Source organism: Glycine max, chromosome 10 (assembly GCF_000004515.6).
Source record: "Glycine max cultivar Williams 82 chromosome 10, Glycine_max_v4.0, whole genome shotgun sequence".
Taxonomy (NCBI): domain Eukaryota; kingdom Viridiplantae; phylum Streptophyta; class Magnoliopsida; order Fabales; family Fabaceae; genus Glycine; species Glycine max.
This window is the reverse complement of record NC_038246.2, coordinates 50,699,463-50,710,473: the sequence shown is the minus strand read 5'-3', so window position 1 is coordinate 50,710,473 and position 11,011 is coordinate 50,699,463. Positions and strand designations below refer to the sequence as shown.

At 32.0% G+C, this 11,011-nt stretch overlaps 2 protein-coding genes across 2 annotated transcripts; one reads left to right on the top strand and one right to left on the bottom strand.

The window, feature by feature from the left end:
- The first annotated feature begins 629 nt into the window (after window positions 1-629).
- Window positions 630-1,860, top strand: LOC100804129 (GEM-like protein 4). The gene is made up of 3 exons (XM_003536699.5): window positions 630-940; window positions 1,109-1,383; window positions 1,503-1,860. Exons 1-3 carry the CDS (start codon window positions 748-750, stop codon window positions 1,674-1,676), a joined length of 642 nt encoding a protein of 213 aa, XP_003536747.1. The 5' UTR covers window positions 630-747; the 3' UTR covers window positions 1,677-1,860.
- Window positions 1,861-7,642: 5,782 nt separating this feature from the next.
- LOC100802200 (E3 ubiquitin-protein ligase CIP8) lies at window positions 7,643-9,139 on the bottom strand. Its single transcript, XM_003536695.5, has one exon. It carries the CDS (start codon window positions 8,889-8,891, stop codon window positions 7,890-7,892), a length of 1,002 nt encoding a protein of 333 aa, XP_003536743.1. The 5' UTR covers window positions 8,892-9,139; the 3' UTR covers window positions 7,643-7,889.
- Between the last annotated feature and the right edge of the window lie 1,872 nt (window positions 9,140-11,011).

The following is an 11,011-nucleotide window of genomic DNA, read 5'->3' as shown; positions in this document are numbered from 1 at the left end:
GAAATTAAAATTGCCCTGGGTGATTTTATTCCCTCTAATTTCTTATAAGGGGGTTGATGGAATTACCTTTTCTTTCTTATTTTCTTTCCCTAGTTGCATACACAAAACCTTCAGCCAGAAATAGTAAACGTGAGAGCATTATACCCGTAGAATGTAGATATATAAAAGAACAACACCAATTAGTTCAATATGCATTGTTGAAATCACATATGCAAACTAATGGCCACCTAGAGTCAATATCCAAATGCGGTGAAAGCTAAAAGCATAACAGAACCTTAATTCGTCTTTTGTCTCAATATAAGCAGTAACAGCCAGCCAGCCAACCATTAAGTCCAACCACACGTTCCAAGTTTTTATGCATATAAGGATTTTATATTTAAATTCAACAGAATCAACATCCAGAGGGATACTTTTAATTAGCATCACAAAGTTGCTTTCAATTCTTTAATTAATAAACACATCTTTCTTTTTCATGTATCTTTTTTTCTATGGGCAACCGAACATGCAAATCTTCAAATTTTTAATTACTTTTTTCCTTTTAGTCTTCATGATGATCCATATCTGACCCATCCAGCAAAAAGTCAGGAGTCAACTTGTTTCCTTTTGGCCATATATATTTACCCTAATAGAACACAAGAATTCATCAACCAAAGTGTTAAGAGCTCTTGAATATAATTCACAAGCTTGTCATTGCTCAAAAGACCCTCCAAGAGATAAGAGGAAAATTCCTGAAAGATAACAACAAAAATGAAGGGCTCATTTCTTCATGACCTAGCTAATGGAATTTCTGTCGCCTCAACATACCATGTTGGGAAGTCGTCAAAGAGATATCTTTTGCCTGATTCGTGTGGCAAATACAGCAAGTCCATCACTAAATCAAAGCAAAATAGAGCACCCTTTCATCACAAATCTGGATTCTTACAAAGATTCCGAGAGCATGGTATATATATAATCTTTAACAACTTAAATTTTATTTTTCGCTTTTGCTTAGTTGCAAGATATAGAACAATCTTCTGTCATAATTTGTATGATGCATAATTTGACATGATTATTGGAAAACAAAATGAAGCTCTTATTGATGGCTTGAAACTGTTGTTGTAAAATGCAGTGAGGCTTGGACCAAAGATAACAGATACAGTGAAAGGGAAATTAAGTATGGGAGCCAGAATTCTTCAGGTTGGTGGAGTAGAGAAAGTTTTCATGCAACTGTTTAGTGTGAGAGAAGGGGAGAAGCTGTTGAAAGCATCACAATGCTACTTATCAACCACATCTGGTCCTATAGCTGGTCTTCTCTTCATATCCACCCATAAAGTTGCTTTTTGCAGTGATAGATCCATCAAGATCTCTTCCCCAAATGGAGAAGATGTTAGAGTCCATTATAAGGTGAATTTCTTTTTAATTATTTTTATAGTGTCTAGTCTATGCAAATGTTTTCTAGCAATCTCCTTAATCTTTCTTCATACTTTTGCTGATATGTTACTTCAATTTCTATGTCATTTCAGGTCTCAATTCCCCTTACAAAGATAAAGTCTGTCAACAAAAGTCAGAATGTGGAGAAGCCTTCACAAAAATACATAGAAATAGTTACTGTGGATGATTTCGATTTCTGGTTCATGGGTTTCTTTAATTATCAGAAAGCTTTACGATGTCTTCAGCAGGCTGTCCCTCAAGCTTAGAGGAAAAAACCTGTGCAAGTAAAATTGTTTGTCCCCTCTGCTTCATCACTTATTTTGTGAAGTTGCAGAGGTTCCTAAAATGTACAAATATTTTACATAATTTTGTTAATGATAAAAACAAAAACTAGTTGTTTCTTTTTTAAAAAAACTTTTGGTTCCATTTCCAACATGCAAAGTTAGTTCCAATTTTAACATTTTAAAGTCAAACTTCATAAAAATAAATATTGGCCATATTTTCTGGCAAAATCTGCAAGGATATTCAATAAGCAAATGGTAACCGGTGCTTAACAAGACCCACCCTATTAAATATACAATAAACCAGAAACTAATCGGCTATTATTCATTTAATCAACCATATTTACCCATGCAATTAATCTCTTCTTTTATGTTAGAAATATTATATTTTAAACCAGCAAGAACAAATGCCACAAGGGCAAAATCTGCAACTGTTCCAAGACTTGAGGCCAAATCCCTATCTCTATAATAGACAATTTTGAACCGAAACCTAATTTAGCCTAAATTGTAATGTTGATTAAAGTCAATAATGGATATTCTTACGATGTATTATATGTTAACAGTAGGAAGTGACGGATCCAACAAATTTAAGTTGTGGGGACGATAATATATACATATGAATTGGTAAGATTGATAATATAATATAATATCATTCGAATTACAAACATATATCACAATTATTCTTTACAAATTTAATATTTTTATCACAGTTTTACATCAAATTCTTAATGATATTCATGGCATAAAAAAGATATTGAGCAACAAAAGTGAAGCATTGGTCATGCGACATGCAGTTTCATAATAATACTTCTTGATGTTTTTTTATTTTTTTTGTGTTCTCATTGTTATATTTATTATTTATTGCATTTGAAGATATATCAAATGAAGATTATAACTTAAATATTTAAGTGTTATTTATTAATTATTTGACAATTGTGTAACTAAAATATAAAATAATAATGAAAACAAATGCATGAAAAATTATAGATGTGCTTGGAAATTCATTTTACTGTGATTGAATGGACCTTTAATTTTCATTTTTCAATAGAAAAAAAGTAAAAGGAATAAAAGGGTTGGATTGATGATAAGTTAATCATAATGGATATATAAAGTTACAAACACAAACTATACCATACAAGATTAAAAGAAACCAAAAGTACATGCAATAAAAACACATAAACACTATAAAAAATAAACTAAATTATACTATCTTCAATAAGTAAAGAAGTAATTTTTCAGTTATACACTACATTATTATAATAACAATTGCCTCCACTCTGATGGCTGTGAGTCCGTAAGAAATGTAAAATTGGTTTAGTGATTAGGAAAAAGAAGAAAGAAGAAGAAAAAAAAGTCAATGAGTTCAAATTTTTATAATTGACATTTTTAACAAAATTAATAAATTAATATTTACTGATGAAAAGAACCTATATGCCAACCGTTGATAGCCAGAGTAAATTTATCATGTCTCTTTAGTCTTTACCAAGACAGAATAATATTGCTTGTCGAATCAACGTTAACGTAGAGACTTATTCTCCAGCACCAGTAAGAAAACTCAAACTTTAGTTTACGTAGAGACTTATCTCAATCAACGTTAATCAAAATTCAGACAAAGTCAATGGTCCTATGTATATATAAGGCATCAACATTCAACAGGCTGCCTTGTTGGTCGGGAGATTACGACTCAACTTGTTTAAGGTCTGACTTAATTTATTTAGTAAAAAGTCAATTTCAATTTTTTTTAAAAAGCATATTTAATTAAATAAGTTAAGTCATAGATTTTAAGAAAAACCTATTAAATGTGAATAACCAGTCCATTTAAAAATAATATTATATAATAAAAATATTATTATTAATATGATATATAATATTATAATTATTTTATTTAAATTACAAAATTATTTTACTAGTCTGACGATTTAAATAATTTTAATTAATATTTATAATAGATTAATTCATATAAATATAGATGAATAATAAAAATATTGACTATTTTTTTTCATGAGAGTTAAAAGGCTTGGGTAACATGTCACATAGTCACATATAATGTTTTGTAAATAAATTTTGTCTATATTATGGTTTAAAATTATTGAATTGTTTCTATTGAAAAAAATTTATTTTATTTAAAAAATAATATTTTTTATATTTTTTAATATGAAACAAGTCTTTAAATAAGTTAACGGATTTGATGAACTTATACAAAAACTAAACCTAAATATAAGAACAGATTAATAACACATTCAAACTTAAACCATAAAAATATAAAACACGTTAGGTCAAATTTAAATAACACCCAACCCAAATCATTTCCACCCCTTACCCGGCTTTAGGTGCACTGATTTTATTAATGCACTCACAGCACAATTGCTAATAAAAACTTTTTATTTTTAATTCTTTCGTGGAAGTTTTTAGGGAACCAATTATGAGATCTTATTTAATATACAATAAACCAAAAACTAATCGGACGATTATTATTTAATCAAACATATTTATTTATGCGATCAATCTCTTGTTATGTGACCAGTGTACGCTTTACTGGTAACCTAACCATTTAAACTTTTGGTTCAATTGATTCACAATATGCTATCAAAATTAAACTTTTGGGAATCAATTAGGAACCCCATTTTGTGTTTTTCAAGGCAATTTTTCATTTTTCTAGACAACAAATGTGATAGGAGAAAATTGTTACTTCTGCGTTGATCAGAAGTCATGTTAATCATATAAATACACCCTAAGTATTTTAGAGGTATATCCTTGCCACCTCTTTTCTGTCAACAATGATAAAAGTACAAGCTTGTTAATATTTGGTGAAATACTTTAGTAGCTTACAAGCTAGTTAATATTTGACCAAAAATAAGCTAGTAAAAGTGTTTGGTTAGAAATTTTTCTTGGAAAAACTACCCCAACTTAAAAAATTTATTTTTTATGTTAACAGAAGTAGCGTCTGACTTATAAGAGTGGTATATTTTACCCTTGTTAACTTTAAAAAAAAAAAAAAAAAACAACAACAACAACATGACGACTTATTTACTAAATATTTTCAATTCAATAAGTCACCTTATCAGCTTTTAGTTTTTAATTCTCAACTATTAACTCCTTTCAATTTTTATTTTTTCTTACTTTCAAGTAACTTTTCAACTAATTAAGACAAAATTGAGAATAACCTTCAGTACAGCATGAGAAAGGCTGGACGTTGTTTCATTGCTATTTCTTACTTGAGAAGGTTCATTTCATGCAGTCTGTACTCTGTAGTTTGTACATTCATTGGCAACCTCGTTGTGCAGTGGAGACGCGTTTTGTAAGATACTAAACTCTGTGAAAGTGGCTTCCCCTATTTCATTTTTAAGCATATAATTAATGTCGGGTGAAGCTTGTTATCTTTATTAAAATTTGGATTTTCCTTATGTGGAGCAAAAGGATGATGAGGGAATGATTTGGCATTCCTTTTTTCTCATCCAAAAAAGTTGCTTACCTTACAGCCCCCACCAAATGACATTCATAGCCGACCTAATATTTAATATGGTTCCTTAGCTAACTAAGTTACTAAGAAATAAGCAGAGAAGCAGTTTTCTGCCTGCTTATTTTGTGATTATTTGTTTTTACCCTTTTAGAGGTAATTCACTGGTATTTTCCAGTGATGGCGTTGGCTGCTAGTGTTTCTATTGGGTAGATTTAATAACAGACGATGGTGAATTTTAACTTAGATGGGAGTAAAGTATAATTTACATGTTCCAAAAGAAACATAAAATAGAAGTGATTTTATAAATGAAGTTGGTAGATGTTAATCAACAGCATCATCAGGGTATTAGTTAAGAAAGTAAAAAAGAGTTTTTTTATTGATATGCATGAAAATATATTTTTTTATAAAATTTTAAATGTGTTTTTCGTATGATTTTTAATTAAAAAAATCCCTTTTTATTTCTTAATATTAGCAAGACCCAATGAAATTATAATTTATAGTTGTAATTCCAATTCCATTTTCGTTAGAATTGGAATTGATTCTGAATTATAATTCTTATGGGGGGGGGGGGGGGACAAAAGGGTAGGGGAAGTTGTGGACTTGTGGTTGGGCAGCATAGTAGTGGTATCAAACTAGCAATTAGGAGCAAAGACGGTCCATGATTGTGATAGTGGTAATAACAAATAAAAGAATAAAAAAGACATACATTGTTAAAGAGTAAAGACGATTATGCTATTCCATAACACCCCCTCCCCTTGTTTAATTTTTTCTATTTTAAATTACATTAAGGTTTTCATTTTTAATTTAATAATCAACAATAATTTTGTTTAACGTAATATTCTAGTTTTCATCTAATGATAAGAAAGTCCTTATCAAAATGTATTACATGTAATAAGCCATATTCAATCGTTTATCGATCCAACAAAATCAAGCAAATTACGGTATCCTTTGTTTCAAAAGATGATTAATCAATTGTTAGGCAAGAGAGAAAAAAACAAAACTTTGTTGACCACCTGCATACTTGTTTAGCATAGTATGCCATCTTTTTTTTCGATGAAATTATGTTGAATTGACAAAATTGACCGTCATCAATTTTTTGTTAGGTAGACAGTGGAATATATTCAATTCTGACCATGACATGTAAAATATGTTCGACATTTTTGCACGTTGAGTCACAGAATATACATCACATATGGGCAAACTCTCAATTTAATCCTTCAAAACTCCATGGTCATCAACACAAGTCCGCCAAAAAAATTGAAGTTGATCACCAAAAATAAATAAATAAATAAAACATAATCGATGGCTATTATAAAAAACGTCAAAACCTTGATATGATTTCTCCTGTTAACCCGTTAGAAAATCAAGGGCTATCATATAAATTTAGGAATCTTGTTTCCATTTCTCCTGTAAAACTAGTTAGAACATTTATATAAATCTAGCATCTCATTTCCATTCATCGAACATTTATTCCATACAAACAACGCGAAGTTGCAAACTACAATGACTGGCTTCCCACTCATTAGTTTTCTGTTTTGGGAAATAATCAAAGACAAACAACCGAAGGTAGTTGATTTGCTACCGTGAGATGCTACGTTATAATTTATAAAGGCAATTTTATCTACCATAAACAAATAAATAATACGGCAACTTCATTCCTTAGCTAAATAAACAAATAAATACATTAATTTAATCAAACGTAGGAATTTATACCTATAAAAAATCACCCCATGACAGAAAATAAAGCAACCATCTATCTGCCATAGAGAAAAAAAAGTAGAAATGCGGTAAAAGGACTAACCCATGATTTCCTGACCTCCCTCAACCTAAAACTTATGCTTACTGTGAAAACATAATCAAGGCTATCATAGCATCAGCTTGCACTTATGGAACATTCATCAGTAAAACATGTTTAGACGATTGGTTTAGTGAATAGGAGATAAACAATGGGTATATGCCAGTTACAATATGACAAACTAACTATAAGAGAATTGAAGGTGAAGTGATTAATCAAATCAAACTTTATTAATGCGTCACAAAGGAACAAAAAACATGGTAGAACCAGTTCTGAACCTCTCTCCCTTTCCAAATTATTCAGATTTCAGAGCCATGCCCGTTCTTTTTTACTTAAAAAAAAAAAAGAGAAAATTTTAAAATGTTGCCGAATTAAAATTAGAAGTTTATGCTACTCACATAATGGACATTGTTGTTATGATCAGTTGCAAAAAAAAAAAAAAAACATTAAAGGCTGCCTTAAGCTCTGTCCTTCACTCTTCCTTTCTTTCCATCTCCAAGTCCTAAACAACGTTTCTTCTTCTACGGATACAAGATCATTCATCCCAGCAAAAACAAAATTTGACCCAAAGATTAATTCCGATAAATACATGGAGTTATACTTAGGCAGCAAGGAAAACGTATGATATGAGTGACTCGAGCAACCAAAAAATCTACAACAAGGGACAAGCATAACAGGGAGAAAGTGAAAATTCCATTGAGGTAGTGTGATATGATCACATTCACATTGATTCAAATGCTATATACAAGTATCTTAGCATCATCTGAAAGCTAAGAAGCCAACTACATAATAAAAGCTTCAAATAAATTAATAATAACATGGCGCAAGCTTTGATTTAAATCCACTAATGCCAACAACAAAAAAAGAAGAAATTCAGAAACCACGAAATATATTACACAAATGGCAGAAGAGAACAGAGCAAGACGGAGCATACCAAGCGGAATCAAACAATGGCACTTCCACCTCCACCGGAACTCGAAGCAGAGTTAACCACTCTCTCTTCCTCATATTCCTTATCATCCGTTGGTAGCTCATACCTGCAAACAGGGCAAGAATTTCGAGAACTCAACCAAGGAACAATGCAATCTCCATGATACCCATGCCCGCACGGCAACCTCTTCGCCAAGTCTCCAACACCGAGCAAATCCTTACATATAGCGCACGCCACGGCTTCGCTTTCGGACGCAATCTTCACCGTCGGCAACGCCTCCACCGCCGCCTTCGACGCCGGCGGCGCTCCTCTCCTACCTCCGCCGTCGCTTTCCGCAAGCGTATGCAGCAGCGCCTCGTACTCCGCCGCGTCGACGTAATCCTCGGGATTCCCGACGTAGCGGTCGGATTCCGGCAGCTGGAGGCGGAACTCGATGGAATTGTCCTCAAGGCCCATCAGAATCTCGGCCCAATCCAAGATCCGGTTCCGCATGCTCCTCGTGCGCGTCGCCAAATCCCTAATCCGAAGCCGAAGCAGCTCGCGCCTCCTTCTTCTCAGATCCTCGTCGTCTCTTCCGTGCGGATCCTCGTTGCCGGAGCGATCCTCCGCCTCCTCGTGTTCCTCGAACTCCTCGTCGTCGTTGTTGTCGTTGTCGTTCTCCTCATCGTTGTCCCAGCCACCGAGCTCGATCCTGAGGAAATCGTTCTCCGGAGAGCGGCTTGGCGGCGGCGGAGGCGACGCGTCGTCGTCACGCGCCGACTGAGCGATTAGGCGAAGGACCTGGAGGAACTGCGAGCCGAAGTAGGGGTCGTCGGAGGAGGCGGAGGGGGAGCGAGAGCGCGACGGCGTGTGGATGGATTCCACGAAGCCGTTCTTGCACTCACCGCAGACGACGTCGGGGAGATTCGCGAGCGTTTCGATGGAGACGCGCTTCTCGCAGTGGTAGCACCAGTACGGCGGTGGTGACGCGTTGGCGGTTGGAGGCGATGGCTGAGACGGTGGTGCTTCCGACATGGTACGGCGGAGATAAAAACAAATCGCTGCAGGGTTTGTTTGGAAGGTACAATAAAATCGATAATAATACGACTTGTCTAGTATTTTATTAAAGGATCTTTCTCATTTTTTGTTATTTTGATAATGTAATTAGTGGGTCTTATTTAACGGTTCATTTTCTCCAATAAACAAGTAGAAAAATACTAACGAAATGTCTATAATTTTGTCACAATTTCAGTTAGGAAAATTGAACTTTTCTAATCCCCACCTCTCTATTATGATTGAGTTTTTCTACCATAATATTAATGCATCGGGTTCTTGTTTTCTTGCAAGTGGCAATTACAGAACATCTTTCTTTTCTCAAGTCACATCACAATTTCTTGTAAGTAGAATTTTTTTCTAAATAATGTACTTTTCAGTTTTGTTCATAGGTTTATTTATTTTATTTGCAATTTGATATGTCTTCATCTACAAATGCCCAAAACCTATGTTTACATAAAAAAAAACTGTTAAAAACATTAAACACAACCTTTGCTTTTTAAGTACCAAGGATCCGTGTTGGTGCTTGCAGTTTTTTATTTTTAGTTTTGAAATGTATTTTTTAAAACAAAATATATTTGATAAAAATGTGGTTAAATAATTTTTAACTTAATTACCAATTTTCAAAACTAAAATAAAACATTTATGAATTTAATTTTTAATTTTAAAAATACACATTTTTTTTTCAGTTTCAATATGATTCATCTAATTGTTGTTATTTACACTCACATATATATTATTATTATTATTATTATTATTATTATTAGTAACTGTATGACATTATTATCATTATTGACATCGACATTATTATCATAATCATTAACATTGACATTATTATCACCTCATCTACCTAAATTGTGTGTTTTTTTAATTTTGGTCTTGTAAGTTGTTTCTTTTTTTTCAACTTTAGTCAAATAATTTGTGTTTTTTCAATTTTATTTCATATAGTGCAAAATTATGTGGATTAAACATTAAAAAATATTAAAATTGAAAAGTACAAACTTATAAGTATTAAAAAAAAGAATTTGCAAAGAATAAAACTGAAAAGAAAATTTATGGGACTAAGTTAACATATAACAAAATTTAGATGATTTTAATATTATATTTATATGCATTATATATTAGTTAATTCAAAATAAAATGCATAAAAAGTAATAATGAAAAATAAGGATTTTAAAGAAAATTTTAAAAACAGTTCATAATGATTCATTTAAATAAATATTAAGCTGTTACTGTTTTTAATCTTTGTTGAAAAACCTAAAATCTTGTTAATTTGAACCTAATTCTATTCCAACCAAAATAATGTTTATATCAAATTATTATTATTATTATTATTATCAATTTCTATATTTTATATTAGTCTATAATTGAATTTTCCATTTTAAAATAATATTGAATTTTATATTAGTATATATTTTATAAAATAGTTTTTTTTAATCTTAAGTAATAAACAAATTTGTGTCATACTATATGTAAAAAATCTTTTTGTTTATATATTTACATAAATTTTACATTAATATTGAATATTACACTTTAATCCAACCAACATGTTATGAATAAAAAAATTGTCCAATTCATCATATCTATTTGACAAACATGATTCTCATCAAATTTAAAAAGGCATGCCTTATGAGTTATTATGAATAAAGTTTGCATAGGAAGATCTATCGATGAAGCCAATCTTTTTTAAAATAAATGTAGTATATATATATATAACAGGCATGCCCATCGATGTCACTAGGAAATTCAATCTCGCAGCATTCAGGGAAATGGAGGGAAGCCTTTGTTATATTCGGGCATGAGGTCACATCCAAGTGTAATCTTTAAACTCAATCAAGCCTTCTCATTGCTTATAAGCTGAAAAGTAGCATTAGTCAACTCTATCAGGCACCTATGCTGAGTGCCTCAAGGTTTCTACATTGACTTAAAATACAGCTCAGTGCAGAATCAGAAATGTTTTTACACCAATCCGCCCCTAACACTTTAAGGCTGCTGCTAATTCCACAAGCAGTAGCCAGCAATCACCAATGAGTAATGTCTCCAGGTTACCACAGAATTTGGTTAAGGATAATATGGTTCCATCCCCAATTTCAAATGTCTTG